General features: G+C 39.7%; 1 protein-coding gene across 2 annotated transcripts in view; it reads right to left on the bottom strand.

Moving 5' to 3' along the window:
* PDSS2 (decaprenyl diphosphate synthase subunit 2) overlaps positions 1 to 19,530 on the bottom strand; it is a 121,294-nt gene that overhangs the window by 12,887 nt on the left and 88,877 nt on the right. The window contains exons 4-6 of one of the 2 annotated variants that reach the window (XM_050894977.1): positions 15,191 to 15,265; positions 6,411 to 6,584; positions 4,829 to 4,960 (exon numbers count right to left, since the gene is read on the bottom strand). In XM_050894977.1, the coding sequence (XP_050750934.1) occupies positions 4,829 to 4,960; positions 6,411 to 6,584; positions 15,191 to 15,265 (381 nt within the window). The remainder of the gene's footprint in view (positions 1 to 4,828; positions 4,961 to 6,410; positions 6,585 to 15,190; positions 15,266 to 19,530) is intronic. The other variant, XM_050894978.1, reaches the window with a different exon arrangement.

Genomic DNA, 19,530 nt, shown 5'->3' with positions numbered 1-19,530 from the left:
CTTGCCCAGACGCAGAAAAGTATGTAGTCCAAATTCCTCAATTTTTTCACACGACGATGTACAAGAGAAGATGTCTATGTCTTTCTCACCCAGTGGCAGCGCTCTGCCAGACCCAGAGCATTCCTGCTTAACCAACCTGAAGCCCTTCCCTTAGGTCAGATCCAGCTGTATCATTATCACCTCATCCAATTCCAGCTCTTCTCTTTTCAGGTACATTGAGAAAAAAAATCACCCGTTTCTTGCCCTCTAGCTTCCACAAGGGAAGACCACAAACCTCAGTTCTTCTGGAATATGGCTCCTGAAAAGAGGTAGAGTAGGACCACTACCTCTCCATGTCCTCTGTGGGGACTTCACAGAGCGGGCCAACTGGCATAAGGAGAAGAGCTGAGGCCTGCACTGAAGAGGAACTCTATGTGGCAAGCACAGCTTTGAAGAGATGTTGCCGAGATGGCACAGATTTAGAAAATAAACTGATTTTTGTAAGGGAGGAAAAATAAAATAGAGAACGGACGAGAGACTAAGCAAGCAGAACAGGAAGGAAAACAGTAGATAACAAAACTCATTTCTCTGAAGGAGAAAGGGGACTGATTCACAAAACCTCTTTACTACTCTTGTTAAGCTTCTTAAGAGTCAGCTTTTCTGGAATGCATATTAAGAAAACAGCCTGACAGCATTTGGGAGTAGCAAAACCACTGCCAATAACTGCTTCCTTATTTGTGTATTCCCATCTTTCTGATTTGCCAACTTTTATTCATACCGGTTGGATCTTACTGCTTCTTCAAAATATATCTAGTAGTTATATTGTATATCAGAACACACCAGAAATATGTTCTTTAACAAATGATTGCCTATATGCAGATTCACACTGCAGCGGAGTATTTGCCAACATGTTTGAGGAAGATGCTCTTTAGTCTTAGTAATATCAGAAGAGGTGTGCTCAGCATGCCTCCTCCTGCGTCTAATACACACTACAAAGCAAGAATATTTTCTCATGCTCTGTTCCTCTCAAGCATTCAATTCAATGGCAGTTGTGCTTCTCCAAGCAGCAACCTTATCTAATCTGTTTCCTAAGCCTTCTTTACTACAACTGCACCTTTGCTTTTTTTCTTTCTTTTTATCCTCACAGTAGTTTGGCTCTTTGACTTTTACTGACCCCGATCTCAGACACACAGATCTTTTTTTCCTTTTACATCAGACTTCTGCATCTGGTTTAGCTTCCTCGAAGGTATTAAGTCTGATTTGCAAAAGGTATGCACTCTTGTCAAACTTGGATAACTTTCTAGGTCTCACTGCTTAGGCTGGGGAGCTCAGCCTCTGAATGTCGGGGCTCTGGGACCTCAAAGAAGAGCATCTGCTTACCAGCATATTAGAGACATGAACGGCCAACTCAGCTCAGCCTTCCTCCTGAACACCAAAGATCACCATGTGCCAGTAGTGAGGGACAATAATACCATGACATTCTTCATTAATAAATGAAGTGGTGTGAAATCAACTCACCTTGCCAGGAAGAAGGATCCCTGAATCCCCCACAAAATTCATCAAAATGCGTCAGATAAGCAGACCACAAGTGGATGGTTTAAGACAATGCTTTAGGAGCAGGTTTTCAGGATGTTTTCCAAGATTGACTTTTCTTTCTCAGATGAGATGGTCCCTTTTACATGTCTTAAAACCTGTACTTGAGAAATGCTTGATAAAGCATTTGATAAATGCTTTTCTTCCAGCCCTGCTTCTTCTGAGAAGGCTCAGAAAGATATGGTGAAAGGCACATGAATTACCTTGGCCTAGATGACATGGTTCTAGTTTCTGACTTATTCCTTTTTTAAATTACAAATGCTATGAGCTAAGATGGATTCTAGACCTGTTTTTGAAGGATTCCGCTTAATTTCTTCACTCAAACTTTGATCTCTTGTACCTCACTGCTTAGATGTTGGATGCCTGCTGAAGCCAGAGAATTTTTGCTCTTGTCTAGCGAGAGGTATCTTTAAGTGGCTAAAAGTGACCAACTCTTCTGTCTTTTGACCCCTAGGAAATCCTCCATCCTATAATCCTGGATTATCTGCTAAATTGTAAGAATACAGGGCTTTCCAAAAGCTCAGTGGGACTGCATTCAGCAACTAGTACAACACTTCATCTGAAGAAGAGCATTCAAGCATTTCTTTGTCTGTCTACCACAGTGTTTCCTAGGAACCATTTAAGGTTGGGTGGTTTGTTTTGTTGGTTTTTGTTTTTTGGTTTTTTTTAAACATTTCAGGACTCTACTCCAACCTACACTCCTTTTAAAACAGACATTTGACCAAACAGTTCATTGGGCATTTTAGTTTTAAATGCACAAAGGTGGAGGGTGTTGGTGGTGAGGTCAGTGAGAACAGGAGAGACTCAGGTCTTTATGGATCATTCATTCACATACATACATATTTCCTTGTATACACATACACGTACACATACCTACACATTTTTTCCTCCTATGACAAGGCTTCCCCCTATACACATCCCAAGTCCCTTTTAAGGCAGTCTCTAAATTTCATCCAAATCAGAATCTAATCTTCTCAAAACACATATATTTAGCATTGATGCAACCTTCCGCACCTGGATATCTGATGTGTTTTGCTCTTTCCAAATGAAGAGACAAGAGGGCTTTTAAAAGGTCTTCAGCTCAGCAGCAGAAAGGTGCACATCGCTATCTCCGCTCAAAAGCTACCTTGGGAACAGCAACTGTATCTGGATCTCTGACAAGAGAACTGTGGTGAGACAATCACACAAGTTCTGGACACTCCACAGCAGTTGAGGCATCCTTAAGACCTCTCTTGAAAGACTGCTTTCATCTAAGAGATGCATGACAGGCACTAAGTCCCAGCCACATGGTTTCTGAGCAGTATACCACTGTGGAGGCTACTAGGTGCAATGGGGCTCTCTACCTCCACTTTCTTCAACTCCAAGATGTTCCTGCAGGAGGAGGAAGCTGCCAAGGGGAAGTGCTGCCTTTAATCCATCATATGAGTGCTTATATGGGCAAACGATCAAAGGAGAAAGCCAGATTACTTAGCAGTAATTAAAGGTCCATAATGTGATTTCCATATGCCTAGTCATAAACTCAGCTACTAAGAAAAATTCTACCTGACAGGGACCGAGTGCACTGTGTGTGCTTTGCCTATTTGAACCATACAAATGACATTGCACAAGAGGGTGGCTTATGAGCGTACTCTTACGCGTACTGCCAATGTGAGAAAGTCTCTGGTTTGAGTGCTTGGCCTACACTGAATGCCACAAAGTGCATGTGACTACAGATGATATCTCAAAGAGCTTGTAGTTAATGAAAGGTAATTCTCCTTTCTAAATCAACACAAGCCAAGAAAGGCTCCTGGACGAAGTGTTCCACTTTGTATTGAGCTAAAGTAGTAGTTAGTAGCTACTTTTGCATAGTGCATGTCACTTCCCCCCCACTCTTCAGAGAGAACTGCTTGTTTCTATAATGCCCATTTTTCGTATGAGAATTAGCAAGCAGACAGACGGCACTCCTGGAGTCCTGCAACCTCCTCTAGATTCTGCAGATGGGAAATTGTTTCAAAGCTTTTATACACTTTGCTGGAGTAATACCATTATTCTCCAACTGCAATCATATGAATCCATTTACATTCAGCTCACATATGAGCCTTGTGTTGAGACTGTAGAATTCCAAAATTCCTCATCACACCTTATAAACTACCAGCTCCTGATTTCAAAATGACAAAAAGTTTGCTTCACTTCAAGATCCTCCAACTCCATACCACTGTAAGGTTGTAGATTCTGCATATACTTCCCAAAATTTCACTGCTGAAGAGACTATGCCTCTTGCTTGTGGTATGTGAAGGCAGACTGCAACCTGGCCATCATGAGCACAGAACTAGGCAGAGGCTCAGACTCCACTGAGAGTCCTGCTTTCAAACCAGCAAGGAAAGGAGCCATTGGCAAGCATATCTTGAATGAATATGCTTGCACAGTGCTAGCTTCTTATTGAAGGCAGCAGCCTTTCTACTGAAAAATCTGTGTAACAATTGCAGGAACTTGCAAATGGTAGTCATCACCACTGTTTGACAGACAGTTGGACAGACAAAACATGTCCAACCGATGTAGGAACTCAACAGAATGCTTAATTTTGGCCATTTTGGTGTTTTCCCCCCTTTCCCTCCCTGCTGTCTTCTACAGTTATCTATTTGTGTTTCAGCAACACCCAGGAAGCTATTCATGGACCTAAATCCTGCTGTCCTACATGGTACGTAGAAAAGGTCTACACCACGTAGCTATCTTATTGCCTTCCTCATCTAAAGGTTAGAGGAAAAGAACAGCTGAATTAAGAGAATGAAGAATAAGGATATCAGCCAGCTAGAGCTCACAAATATTTTGTAGTGCCCAGGAAGCCAAGTCCCCCAGATCTTCCCCACCCCCCGTCCAAAATTACTGCTCCCAGAGCCAAGTTGGCAGAAGGAAATGTGTGCCTACCTTTCAACCACTGTAATGCAAAGTTCTCTGCTTTAAGCTGCCAGTGAAAGTAGCTTTAAGCTAAGACGTGGGACTGCACAAGTACTGCAGAGGAACAGACATATGCTCCATGTGAATGAATCCGCTTGTTACACTGACACACAGAAGTTTGACAGAGCTCAACTGTCAGGTCCCTAGATTTCCCCCTCTTGAAAGCGTGGTAGAGCGAGCTGTTAAGTATTGGAGAGCAGAGGTAACCTCTATGTTGCCTTGTCCGTTGTTAGTTTCTAAGTTTCTTTGCAGATTGAAAGTATAGATAGGAAGAGAGATACAAATGGCAAACTAGGAAATTCTAAACAATGCTTTAATTTACCTCTCTGATCTGTTTAATCCATGCCTCCCTTCCAAGGAATTCCTGATGGAGGACTGCAGGAGCAGAATTCAAACTGAAGGCCACGGTGTCACTAGAACTTTCTTTAACAAATGGCTGAAGGTCCGAATGTAGCTGAAAGAGAAGAACATCTTTCTTCAATTCCCAGGAACAGTCTATACATATCCACCCACTCACCAAATCAAGGTCCATATCCTCATTCTATACCTACTCACCACTTTCTGCTTTGACACTGGTTGCACTTTTTCAAGTTTGGGGGAGGGATAGGAAGATGTTGAAAGCATTGCAGTGGCGGAAAGTTGTGGTAAAGAGAAGCATGTAGAGAATCTGCAAAGAAACGGGTAAAGGACAGCTTGCAGAGCTGGGCAAGTGATAGGACACAGCCAGGCAGGTGACTGTTGAGTGGCAGGAAGCAGAAAAAATATAAAGGAAAGAATGATCCAGTCTCTGGTGGGAAGAATATCAGTTTTTAATCTGTGAAGGGTAATACATTCTACTTTTCAGTACCCGAGGAAGCTTTTGCAGTATGACCCTCCTTCTGACAAAGGAGACATTACATAGCTAGGAGCTTTCTATGAAAATTATGCAATCCTTTATAGACAACTATATGCCAATGGTGAATGTATTAATATTACAGCATACACAAAATATTAAGGCTATAGTCTGCACTAGAAGCAATTTACTGGTAGAGTTGTACCTAATAATAGCATACAGTGGCATTTCTAAGGCAGTAAAGCTGTGCTTTATAAAACCAATTCCTTCTCCTGGAGGAACTAGAAACTGTCTAATCCAACTCAGCTGAAGCGGATGGGAGGTCTGGCTGCCTGTCTCAAGCTACATCTATACTTGCAAGTAGTGCAATACAGTAGGAGCAGATCTTTAGGGCAAAACAAGAGTGCCAAGGATCCAAGTTCCACACTGCGTGTGTTTTCCTTTGGACTAACTCTAGCTGTGGACTGAAAGACTTCTAATGGAGGTCAGAGGCCTTCTCTGGGAAATCCTACTGCTGCAGAGGTGTAGGCTGCTCCTGTCCATATCTGGTGACCTCCCTCCTTACCCTCCAGCTACCCTGTCTGGAAGTTACCTCCACAGCAGATTATTCAGAAGGGAACATATGCAGGTCCTTCAGCCACTGCAGCTCATGCCTCAGCTCACGTGCTGCTGCAGGCAGTTGAGCCCCTCAGTACAAATCTCTGCATGGTGGCAGCTGAGACCCAACACACGCTTCCTCCTGCAACTCCTGCTACTGGGACAGTGGCTTTAGAAAGAACATAGGAGCAGAGAAGGTAAAGTTTTAAGCTGCTACAGAAAGATGCGCTACAGGGACATTAACAGAGCCTTGAATGAAATAAGCTACATTGCCAGCAATGTGATTTTGCCAGTTCATAAGCACTGTTCATACCAGCAGTTTCTGCAAACATCTTCACACCAGGCAGCAGTCAAATCTCTCAACATCACTGGCAAAAGTCTACAGCATAGTGGCAGTATACGACAGAGCTCAAGAGCAACACATCTTACAAGTCTTTCTGTATTTAAGATCCCAGAACGAAAGGAAAAGGCGTACCTTATGACTCATAGACATGTGCTTTCCATACTGAAATGCCATGTCCTGAATCTCAGCACTGTGCTTTGCTAGCTCCATTGCAGCCTGGCAGCTCTTTGCCAGCAAGGCACTATGTGACAGGAAAACCTGCTCCTTCCACGTAGATATGCTGATATCATCTGTAAGACAGTTCTCCTGAAAATGAAACAAAGGCTAACATGAAAACACCAAAACTGCAGCTGTGTCAGCTTGCAGAAGTTAACGGTGCGGCACGGGATAACGCGACAGGTGGTGAATAACAAAATTCTGGGTGCCACGGTGCCAAATAAAGAAGGGCATTCTTTTGGGGATGAGTAGAGAAAAGTATCAGAATAAATATACCGGCAGCTTCAAACAACAACATTTTCATTTTCTGCTCAAAAAGAACAATGCAAAATACGTGGAACTGTCAACAGATTCAACATAGATCCTTTTCTTAATGACTGTATCATTACACTGAACATTAACAGCCAACTATATTCCTCATGAGGGACTGGGGAGGAAAAAAAGAAAAAAAGACAAAAGAAACCCCAGAGTATATCTGCACTTCAGCCCCTTCCCAGTTGCCAAGAACCAACAATCCCAAACAAACTTCAGAAGTCCCTACAATTTCTCCTTTGCAGTCAAGAAAAAAAAACAATTACAAAAGGTATTAAAAATCCTTATAGAACTGCATTGGAAAAATGAAGGGCTGTGACAGAGGACTTGTCCCTCTTCTACTCCCATATTAAGGACAAGGAATGACTGAAAGTATTAAAAAATAAAGCTGTGATTTAGAAATGTCAGGTATTAACTTTCCCAGGGGACTGACAGAGATCTCAGTGATGCCTCTAGTGAACTTTATCACCTTGACTGTAAGGTCAGAGATGCTCAACACTTCTCAAAATCCTTTGTATCCAAAATATTAATTTGGATTACTTTCCACAAAGTGTTTCAATTAACACTTTCCCTCCAAACCCAAATTCAACTGCAGCTCCTTTGGCTCACAAGGTGTTAATATGCCACTATTTTACTAATGGGTCTTCAAAGCTAGACATGACTTGCAATCTTTCTCACATACATGTTACTGTCACACCTTTAGGCACTCTCTAAAGAATGAAAAACAAAACCAGAAAAGACCACAGTTCTTTTGCTTAGAAAAAACTAAAATCAGTAATGAGAAGCTACCGAAAAAATTTCAAGCATATAAACGTTTAAAAATTTGTAATTTCTCAGTTCAGCCAAATCTGTAGCATACACTAAGCCAAAAGGTATTCTTTAAAAGAGTAATATAAAAACAACTCTTAAGCTTTTTCCCTCAAAGTGATGTCAATTAAATTACTTAGAAATGAGCAAGAAGTAATTCTGTGTGACCCTATAGTTTTCTAGCAAGGTATTATCTGTCATGAAATCGGTAACAAATGAAATAGAATCCATCCGTTCAGCTCTAATTTTCCTCCCTTATGGATATCACCCAGAAGTGCTGCGTTACAAGGGAGAGGATAATTTGAGACTAATGGAAAAAGTAGGAGAATTCTGCAATGCCAAGTAACACAGAGCTGTATCAAAATGCCTTTGCTTTCAGACATACTATTAACTTATACAAGGGAAGTGAAGAACAGAGAAACCACATGTTTGCTATTATGCATATGATAACTTACAAAGTCAAGCCTAAACTCTCCTCATGTTTCATTTTACTGTAGTATTTTTAATATCTTAAGTCAGCCCAGAGCATGTGCAAATTCCCATGACTGGCAAAATGTCAAAATGAGCATTTAATTCAAGTAGTTTCCCATACATCAAGTCTTTTTTTTCCACTTAGATATAGATCAATTTATTTTAAATTTAAAATCAGGAGCTCTTGGAAGACGCAACACAATCTTTTCCTTAACAACCAATCTGCTCAGCGAAAAAACAGTATTTACTAAAATTTGCTAGATGATATTGAAAATTGGCAGTGATTTTTATAATTATTTGTTTTAAATCCAACCAAGACAAAAATACTCTGGAAAGGTATCCTGAAACAATTTATGAAGTTAAAAAATCTTTCAGAAGACCCGTAAGTTGAAAATGTTTGCTTGCTGGAGCCTTTGAGCAGTAACAGAAACGCGGACATTATCAAATATCAACTGCAGGAACTGAAGAATCTTGAACAGTCACTGCAACTCAGCGTATACAACGACACTAATTCTATGATTTGTTACAAAAATACATTCTTCTTAAACAAGTTTGAATTTCATCACAGGATTGAAAATGATGGCACAACAAGTTACTGTCCACTACATGAACATCACGCAGGAGCTTCAAGCATCTAAAATGGACATCTAACTTAAAAAAAAAAATGACAAAAATTTGAGACGTATTTGAAGATATGGTATTGAAATCTTAAAAACATAGGTATTGCGAATCTCTGGGTTACAGAAAGAAGCCAGTTGTAAAAAGGCATTATGCCCATCTAGATGTGCTTTAGTATATGAGCTTGCAAGCCAAAATATAGCTGATTTTAATCACAGAACGTCTTATGACCACATACCCCTAAAGCTTCTGCTGGTTAAGGCAGCAGAGGCAGACACAACCTTTCTTAGTAAAGTTTTCCAACAATCCAAACACCATTTTTTCCCAAGCTTAACTCTCATGTTATAAACTGTCCACCAACCATACTGCATTCTTACAACAAGGGTATGTATGACAAGATCTAAAAACTATTTTAAAACATCCAGGGAAAAATGAAACTAGTTCTAGATTGCAAAGTCTATGAAATCTGACATCATGACAGCACTTATTATTTTTAGAGAAATTTTCACTTTTTTGTAAGCTTTGTTTTGTTTTGTCAGCAGTGGATATTTCAAAGGATAAATATAAAAGTGGACGTTAGCTGGCCCAGAAGACTCCTAGCAGCTTTTCATATAAAAGCCTTTTTAAACTCAAATTAGTTCTAGCTGTAGTTGACAGTGCTCAGACATTTAACTCATTCACAAGTTCTGTTGCCAAGAAATGGGTACAGATCACAACCAACCCTGATGCTGTCTGGGTAGCAGAAGCTGGATGAAGAGAGCTGAACCCCTCACCACCCCTGGAAGAAAGCAGCCAACTCCAGATACAGTTTGGATAATGTCAGCATGGGAGTACAGGGAAAATATCTGAATCCAGCTCTGTCGATCACCATTTCCTATGGGAAATTAAGAACAGCTGAGGGTGCTCCCATTTTACTAATGGCAACGTCAGTTAATGTTTTGTTAGAGAGAAATTGGCTAGTTGAGATTTTTTTGTTAAGCTACTTCCATAATTTAAATTGGGTTTGAAACAATCATCTCAGGCAACAGGAAACAAAAAACTTTTAGAAAATGAAATCGCAGGACAAAATATGCAGCCATAACCATCAGGAAGGGCAGCTCTTAGCGATGGTAACAAGGATCCCCAGTACAAAAGTGGCACTTAAAATAACTCAGTTTGATTTGTCATACCAAAGAAGATGCTTATACGCAGTTCAGCTGAAAACATATTAAGGAAAATATGAATGAAACTGTCTTAGAAGTGCACAAAACCATTTGCAAAACCAGAAAGAAGCAGAGACTTTTCAATGTAAAACTTGAGCTACAGTTTGTAAAGGAGCCTTATTTTATTTCCATACCATGGCAGCTCTTTCTTAGCCATCTGCTGTTGCACAAAATGATCGAAATGTCTGAACCACTTATATCAAACTTTAGTTCAGTTCTCAATGGGCCAATAATCCACAGAAACACACAGAAATATTTTTAAATAGCATTTTAAAGTTTTAAATTAGGTAGCTCAAGAACTTCTATTTTACATAAATACAATCCAGTGCAACTATGAATCTCTCTACCAGTAGCAAGACCCTGCAAAACATCTTGCACAGGTTTCCACATAAGCCTTCAACAGATGTATTCCTGCTTGCTGAACATGACAGGGCATGTTTTATTGGTCTATTAATACACATCTACACTGCTTTTGGAGGAACAAGGGTGTCTGCAAATGGGTCAATAAAGCATGCCACCGACTACCTACTACTTTTATCGTGACACTGTAAAAAAAGCAACACACAATTTAAAAAAAAAAGTTTGAAATCTTATAATAAATTTAAATATCTCTCCACATCTGTTACTTTTAAATCTCTCTGGAAAAGCTTAGTATTTAAAAGAACAAAAGCAGTAAACAAATAGCATTGGCCTTCTTTCTAGCTATGCTTTTTTTTTTTCCCCTCTGACACATTTACCCATTCTTTTCACAGATGCTCTTTACTGAAATTCCATATTTTATCCTTCCCTTTTGTCTTGCAACAGAAATATTTAAAAAAAAAAAAGGTGAAAGCTCTGACTCTGACTGCTGCCCTGCTAAAAGACGGTTTACATGACTCAAAATACATTTGATTTACCTCCTATGGTAAAATTTACAAGCAAATCCTTTACTTATAACGTAGACTTACAGCAGTCCAGTTGATGGACACATGCAGTATCCCAAAACACTACTCCTTAAAGCAAGACTGGTGACCAAACATCAAAGAATAATTGATACAACTCACTGCATGTAGTCTGTGCTTTGCCGGAAAATAAGCTTATTTTCATTAAAAAACCCTACATTGGTTTAAAAAAAATACCTGTTAATTTACTATTTGGTACAATGAGTACTTGCCACTAATGTATTTCTTTTTTAAACTTGTTTTACATATTAGTTATGCACAATTTTCACACAATTGCATTGAAAATTTCAAAAATACCTAACAGCTGTTCTAGCCATCAGTGGAACATGTTGGAAACGGTCTTGTCTTACATAACAGTCCCATTCTGACACTAAAAATGAGTTTTGGTAATGCACATTTAGCATCAGCTAGATATTCGGGGGGGGGGGGGGGAGGGGCTGAACCAACAAAGCAGTTTCCCGTGAAAGTCCCTAATACTTTAAGATTGCAAGAATGGTCTGGCACGTAAAGCACAAGAGCCACACTCAAGTCCTGCTCTTGATTCTGCTGTTTGACCTTGAGCTTCCCTGTATCGCTCGTCGCTGTTCAGTGAACTGACAGGGATGTTAAAGCATTCTTCATTAGTATTTGTTAAATGATCTGGGATATTAAGAGAGAAGGTTTCTAAAAGTGCGACAGTATTCTGTGAGTTAGCTTTCAGTCTCCTAAAAGTAGGAAACAGAGACTCAGTGCAATGTTTTTTCTGTTAAAAAAAAGATACCACAATCATGACTAAAGGCCAGATTAGACAAATTTCATATTTGCACTCACTAAGGCACAAATTTTTACTCCTAAATTAGACCTAGATTTAGAAAAGACAGACGGGAACTGGGAAGAATGTCTTTCATTCACGGAATTTTGGGTTGAGAGGGGATTTAGCACACAAAGCTGCAAAGGTTTATCACACCACCCCTTTGTGCTCCAGCTTACAGTCCAAAATATTAGCTTAATATTGCTAATGCAATGTCTTTAACCACAACAGCTATTTGGTACTTTGAACATGAGTGGCAGCCCTAACCTTCAGGCTGCCTTTGCAACTGAAGCCTACACTTTGTAGTTTGGATTGTCACTTCAAACAAAGATGAAAAGTTAAATATTATCTTTATTTTCCCCATTTCACACAGATCTAATGACTCACTATGCAGACAAGATGAAGAATGACCAAACAGAATGTACTAAAATGGGATGGCTGTAGGATTGCATGTGGTTTTACAGAGAAAAAAGTGGTAATGAGAGCTGTCAAATAATTATATCCATTATATGTCTTCAGGAGTAAATAAGGTCAGTCATGTTAGGTCAAATGATTCTTTCAGTTTTCCTACTGGGTCATCCAAATGAAGCAAATTGAAACTTATTTTTTGGGTAAACATGAACTTAGGGTCTCCGAGGAGAAAGGTTAATTTTGCAGAGTTATTTTTGTATTTTTGTCTATCATCTAGGTACACATCTAGCAAAGCTCAAAACAACTAGGTGCTAAATTAAGTCTATTTTTTGGTACTGAGGAGCTTTATAACAACTGCATTAAAGACATTTAACATATGAAGTACAGTTTTCCTGCCTCAAAAAGGAAAAAAAAAAAAAGGAAAAGTAAAAAAAAAAAAAAAAAGAAAAAAAAAGGTGAGAAGATATCCTTCTGCTTTTCCAAATTTAAGACATTCCCAGCAATGAAAATGCCATTACTAACATCCCTATGCGTTACTCTTAAGAAATAAAGTTTGACATTTGAGATTTAGTTGCGGAGTAGATTAAAGCATTTGTCTTACCTCTAGGAAATGTAGTTCACATTTTTGTTTCAGTCAAATTGCAATTAGGGATGGAGGGAAGATGCACAAAGGATACAAAATAAGACAGACCAACAACCGACCTAGTCCATTTGGCAATCTTTGCTGAAGAGACGTTCAGGACATGAATGGGACACTGTCTCAGCAGAATAGTGCAAGGAAAGCAGCAGGGATGTGTCACATACACAACACAGAACTAAATTTCTCAGAGGACAAGATAATAAAAATAAATTAAAGTAGATCCCACACTTGTTTGTTCTAGGTCTCATCAGAAGCCATGCACTACCCATTATAAAGACTAAACTTCAGACACTGTCATGTAAATTTCAGTATCTGTCACACCACCGTACTAATTGTGTTTTGAATTAACTGGGTTCCCCTTAGGAAGGGTATACTGTACTTTCAACTCTCCTTAGACAGAAAAAGTCACTGAAACACAGTAAGTCTTTGCTGTTTGTAATTGGGCCAGGGCAGGGTAAACATCATGCAGCTGTGCTTAGTTTATCTCACACTTCCCTTGCAATCTACACATGTGGAGCGCTTCAATAATGCAACAGAAAATAAACAGGAAAAAAAAAGACTACGAAAAAGAAGATTAAGACCTTCTGCAGTGGCAGGAACCCAGAAGAGCCCACAACATTTTTCATTTATACAGGGGTCATGGTTAAAATAAACTGCAGTTTCATTGCCGAGATGAACTTGTAGAGCTTCTACACACAAAAGAGTAGTTGGTTTTTTAGATATATCTGGGATCTACTTGTATTTAGAAACCTGCTTGAATACGGAAAATAAAATTTTAAACAATCTTTGCAAAAATCTCAAAGACGTCATCTATTTTAACATACAACCCTGAGTACAGGACTTGGGAGCGACCCCGAAGGCCGAAGTCTGTTTATCCACGGGTTAAACACAGCAAGGGCAGGAGGACTGCCAAGTTCCCAACATCGCATTGCTGCCACGCTTCCACCCCGGGTCCCCTCCTGAGAGGTGCCAGAGGATGCTCTGTGCATGTCGGCCTCTGCGCGCAGCCGTGCCGCCTGGCGAGCCCGCGGCCCCAGGCGTCTCCCGAGCGTACCACTGCCGCTTTCCTGCTAGAGGCTCTCGCTTCCTCCGAGGGAAGAGCTCAGCTCATCAGCGTGATCGCTTCCTACCTAACTGGTTTCAATCAAAATGAGAGGGATAAGCTTAAACGAGGTTAGTTTTATTAATGTGTCTTTGCTGCTGCAGAGCAGGAGACACAGACACTGACCGGCGGAGTCGCTGGGTGCAGGAGCACCCTCCAGGGCCCAGCCGCTGTTAGCTGATGGCACTCTCCTCTTGCCCACTGTGGTTTGGCTGGTGCAGAGGCATCAGTGCAGGTATCTACTGTAGCGGTAACCCATGCGATCAGGGCTTCCGCTAAGGTATTTATTATTTTGCTACATACTACAACACGGCAATAGTAAAACCAGAGCTGCAATCTAAATACACAACAAATATAAATGAATTCGTATATTTCTGCAATCTTCAAGCCATTTCACCTACTGAATATTAAGATTCAGGTCTCTGAGGCAAACTAGGCACGTGAGACAACGTCACTATAAGTAAATCTATCTACCTCAGTGGATTTCAAGATAGATATTCACATATGCACACTGCTCATCAGTGAGTGAAAACTTGCTATCATAAAACCTGTAAAGGTCATGGCAACTTTAAATTATTGATTTTTTGCATGTGTTAAGATACAGTCATAGCAAATGAAAGAAAGAACTCTTCTTTGCTCCGACACCCTGCCCAAGCAAGCCTACTTCAAGAAGTGTCTCTACAAGTTTTCTTAAATATTCTAGTAAAGACAAAAATACCTAGATCTAATTTGACCAATTTTCATTACAGTTCTTGCCAAACAATAACACAGTACATCCGTAATTGCCCTTGAAGAAATACAAGATTATTTGGCGTGAAATGCTGGCAGCCGCTGTCTTTGCCCATGCCGACTCTTGCAATGTGTGCACGGTGACTTTTGGTGGACAAGAGTACAGTGCTACATTCCTACCGCTTCAGGACAAAACTCACGTTTATACTATCAAAAGGTGAACACTCAGAAGAAAAAAGGACCTGATATGTTTGGGATGAAGCATTTTGTAAACATCTTTGGGCTTGGAAATGAGAGGTTTAACATGAAAATATTAATGATGTTGGCAAAATTGTAATAAATGCCTCTAACAGAACCTTGACTAGAAACCTCTGGAAGTGTTTGGAAAGCCCATAGCAAGACATGTCTAGAGCTCCTGGTAATGACACGTGATATTATTTTATTAAGCACTCACAGAAATAAAATAGTCCCTCCTTGAGCATTTCCAGAAACTTCCATCAGAGTTCACAGGTGTCATAATGATGTTACTGCTGAAACTCACTAGGACTGCAGCTAATTCTCTTCTTCCCTCTCCCTCCTCCTTTTAAACAGATGAGAAAGTCATCATATTTATTGTAGTCACACATTAATATCACCAAACTTCTTGGGTATGTAAAACTACCGGAATTCTTACCTCAGATGATTTTGAGTTTTCATAATATATACCTTGAACTAAGTCACCAATAGCACTTGAAATGAGTTCCACAACCTGTAAAAGAAAAGGAGAAAAAGCCTTACATCTTTAATCATCACCAAATTTACTAACAGAGCTACTGCCAGATTTCCAGAGAGAGAAACGGTCATAACTTTCCTTGCAGAAAGCTAGTTGTGAAAGACTGCAGGATTTACTGGTATATATTCTGCACAAGCATGATCCTGTCTCTCTGCTAAAACCTCTACTACAGTAACTCTTCTATCAAAGTTTTAAGTTAATATAAATGAAAAACAAGACTTTTTTTTTTTCTAAAGTGTGAACTATGGAGTGTATTCTCACAAGGACGTTCACAGAACTAATAAATCCCAGTTCATGAATATGAGACAGTACCTCATCTGGGCTTTGTTTTGTTTTGTTTTTTTCCTGCCAAGTAAATATTTCACAATACCTCTCATTGGGAGCTGTTAAAATTCTAATCTTTGTGGCTAATACAGAAAAGTCAGAATCCATAGAAAGGTAACCTTTCAAATGTGATCATTTGGTATTCGGGTGCCCTGGGAATACACTGTGGATGTATTTAGTGCATGGCCTGAGGCTCAGCTGTACCACATACACTGAAAGTCTGCAACACGGGAATGTTTAAATCAGATTTATCAATCTGTATTATCTTCAGGGTTCAGACTTTTTATTTTATTCAAGTGAAGCCTAAAAATCTGAACTTGATCCAGAATGTAAAACAAGCAGTGCACGGTCTCCCTGGAACTACTGTACAATTTAAAGTCATGTACATGAACTGTCTTAATTGGCACAAAATACTCAGATTTATTGTAAAATTAAATGCAGGCATTTCAAATAAGCACACCTTAAGGCTATCCCTTTAGTTGCTCACAAAGTTTTAATTTCTTGAATGTTTAATTTCCTATGCATATGAGTCTATATCTGATTCCTCTTTTTGCTTCCTAACATTCAACGTAGTTCTTATTGAATTAAAAGATTTAGTTTCAATTTTTATCATTCTTGTAACCGAAGACAAGAAGTCAAATGATAAAACCCCTAACACAAAGATATTTTAAAATTTAGGCATACTTTATTTGATAATAAAATCACATTTGTATGCTAGTTTTGAGTACTAGCAGAAAGGTTGTGTGTTTTTTTTTTTAAACACTGGTTCATATACATATTCATATACACACAGCAAGCGCTAACTTTAGAAATGGTGCTGATTAAAAGTCATGTTTTTTCTTGCAATGCATATGGGTTAATTTGCAAGACCTATAAAAACAGCCTTAAAAAAAAAAAAAGAAAAAAATCACATTGCCCTTTAGGAAACTAGATACCAAAGAAATATTGTAGCAATATGAGCTGCAGAGGAACTGAAAGGACAATGATCCTACAGTGTTACCAGATGTGTTGAGTTATTTAAGTGGGGAACAGAGAAAATGAGGGGCTTTTTTTTTCTTCTCCCCCCCCTTTCTTTTTTTTTTTTCTTTTTTTTTTTTTTTTTTTTTTTTTTTTTTAAGGTATCAGATAAGCCTTATTCCCAAATCCAGGAGGAGTGAGTATCGCCAATAGGTCTATGAAAGTCTGTAACTAAATGCCCAGGATCAGATTGTATTACAGTTTATACAAGCAACATCCCAAGATTCTTCTGATGGCTAGGACACATAATACAGATCAATCACTCACTAAAAAATGTTATGGTTTGTGAAATGGTCTGAGCTCAGAGACCTACACTGGTAATACGAAGAGGAATTTACAAAGACACTGAGTCCTACTCTAAATGTCAAAGTGATAGTATGAACTTTTAACAATGCAGCTGGCTCTGGATAACTAGACCTTTTCCTCTCTTGCCTGAAACTCTAGACTGAGCAGGACCCTGTTTTGGGGTTTCTTTTTTCCATCTCTCCTCTCTCTTTTTAGTGCAACTCTACTCTCAAAGGCAATTTTAACTGACTTAAAACAATATCGGTGAAACATTTGTGAACAATTGTACTTCTTCCTCTTATAGTTTATAAAACATCTTAGGAGAATTATACATCCACTATTTAGAAGAATCCATATATTAAATACCATTAGGCCTTTAGTGACATATTGAACACTATATGTTAGCGAGAATTTAGTATTAATATTACCTCCCTTCTTTCCAAATATCTCCTCTTTTTTTTTAAAAATAATACTTTTCTAAGGTAAATGCAAGGCCATATAGATCATTACCAGGAATGAAATTCCAGTTTCAAGAGCACAGTGGGATGCTTGCGTGAGGCTCTGTTACTACCTCAGCCCTTAATCCGATCTATGAAAAGCATCTTCTGCTTAACATCAGTGGCCTGGGGTCCTGAGCGCTGGGGAAAGCAATGAGAAATGAGGAAACCAGGTAATTTTCCTCTGCATCCCAAACTGACACAGAGGAAGAAAAATTATTACGGATTCAGTAGTATTCATGCAGTCAATGATACACTGACTGGTTCTTATGTACCACTTTTCATCAGAAAATTTGAAAGCAATCAACATCCCCTATAAAAATTTATTCCCTCCTGTTTTATCATAGAATCATAGAATGGTTTGGGTTGGAAGGGACCTTAAAGATCATCTAGTTCCAACCCCTCTGCCATGGGCAGGGACACCTTCCACTAGACCAGGTTGTTCAAAGCCCCATCCAACCTGGCCTTGAACAATTCTAGGGAGGGGGCATCCACAACCTCTCTGGGCAACCTGTTCCCCTGCCTCACCACCCTCACAGTAAAGAACTTCTTCCTTACATCTAATCTAAATCTACCCTCTTTCAGTTTGAAGCCATTACCCCTTGTCCTATCACTACATGCCCTTGTAAAAAGTCCCTCTCCGGCTTTCTTGTAGGCCTCCTTTAGGTACTGGAAGGCTGCTATTAGGTCTCCCTGGAGCCTTCTCTTCTGCAGGCTGAGCAACCCCAACTCTCTCAGCCTGTCCTCACAGGGGAGGTGCTCCAGCCCTCTGATCATCTTCATGGCCCTCCTCTGGACTCGTTCCAACAGGTCCATGTCCTTCTTATGTTGGGGGACTACATATATAAGGGGAAAACAGGGACAGGGAACTGATTTTCCCCAAAATCATGCAGCATGCCAGCGGAAGAGCAGAAAACAGTATCCAAGTTGTCTCTATTCTCATTGGTGCCTTTCTGGCTGACCAGTGCCCTGTTCCACTTGCTGACATTTCTGAGAAGCAAGTTTGAAGAGCAGGAAAGGCAGATGAAAAACCAAATGCTCCCAACTACTTCTCTTTTCTTTTGAAGGTTGAGCTCCATTTTAAACAAGTTCAAAGACAGGGAAATGGAAGAAAGGATTGCCAGAATTAGTGCTTGAAAACAACACCGTCTCAAAAGAGACCAAAGGCAGCCTGTTAATAATCCCTCTTCCCACTATTTTTCCACTCCTCTACACATTTTTGAGAAGCCTGGTCCCTCTTAGGTACTTGAGATGAGCAGGAGTAACATCATATTGAGAGAAAACAAACTTCCACTCTATTTTTCATTTCCCACTCTGCATCAGCATCTTCCAAAGCGTTGTGTTTTCCGCTCCCCCGGAGTGTCCGCAGGGCCAGGAGCAGCCAGGGGATGACCCCTTACTTGCAGGTGACAAATGCACATGCAAATAATTTCACGCCCTTTAAACACATGTTCTGCAACAGTTCTGCCAGTGTTTGTTTTTTTCCTAAGGAGGTATTACTTCAACACCTTTTGTAGAGATGTGATCTCTTCTGCTTTTAAAAGGTCAGCACAAAGGCCATCAATTTAGGATGAACATAGGGAAAAGAGATGGATTGTTAAAGCTAAAATCTCTCCTACTATCCAGGCAGACTAAGCATATAAGGATGTAAATTCTGGACACAAGCACATGATTGCTGATTCCACAGCAAGACAGAACTCATGCTCTGACCTCTCCAATTTATGCAAATATGAAATAGTCCAGAAGACTATGCTATGTTTCAATGCCAGAAGAGCTCTGTAGGTTTGAAGAACAGAAGTTTGGCGAAACTTAATTCACCCTTTTCTGGTACAGTAACTTATTTGTCAAAAAAAGCACAGCTTTAGCCCTTCAAGGCTGTTTAAATTTACTTGTGAGTCTAGCTTCTCAAGCTCAGATTTTCTAAATATTGATTGAAGAAATACAACAAAACTGTGGTAATTTTCTTGGCAGTTCAGAAAATTACTCAGGACTTTCAACCAACCACACATTGAGTTTCCTCCTTCCTTTTCCTGAAATCAGACTAAATCTTTCACGTAGGTTACTGAGGACCCATCTGTAACATAATTCAGGGTTCAAAATTCCCAAAGCATTCTGCAT

The sequence above is a fragment of the Gymnogyps californianus genome, chromosome 3 (genome assembly GCF_018139145.2).
Source record: "Gymnogyps californianus isolate 813 chromosome 3, ASM1813914v2, whole genome shotgun sequence".
NCBI classification, from domain to species: domain Eukaryota; kingdom Metazoa; phylum Chordata; class Aves; order Accipitriformes; family Cathartidae; genus Gymnogyps; species Gymnogyps californianus.
The sequence above is the reverse complement of the archived record's forward strand: the minus strand, read 5'-3'. Positions and strand labels throughout refer to the sequence as shown.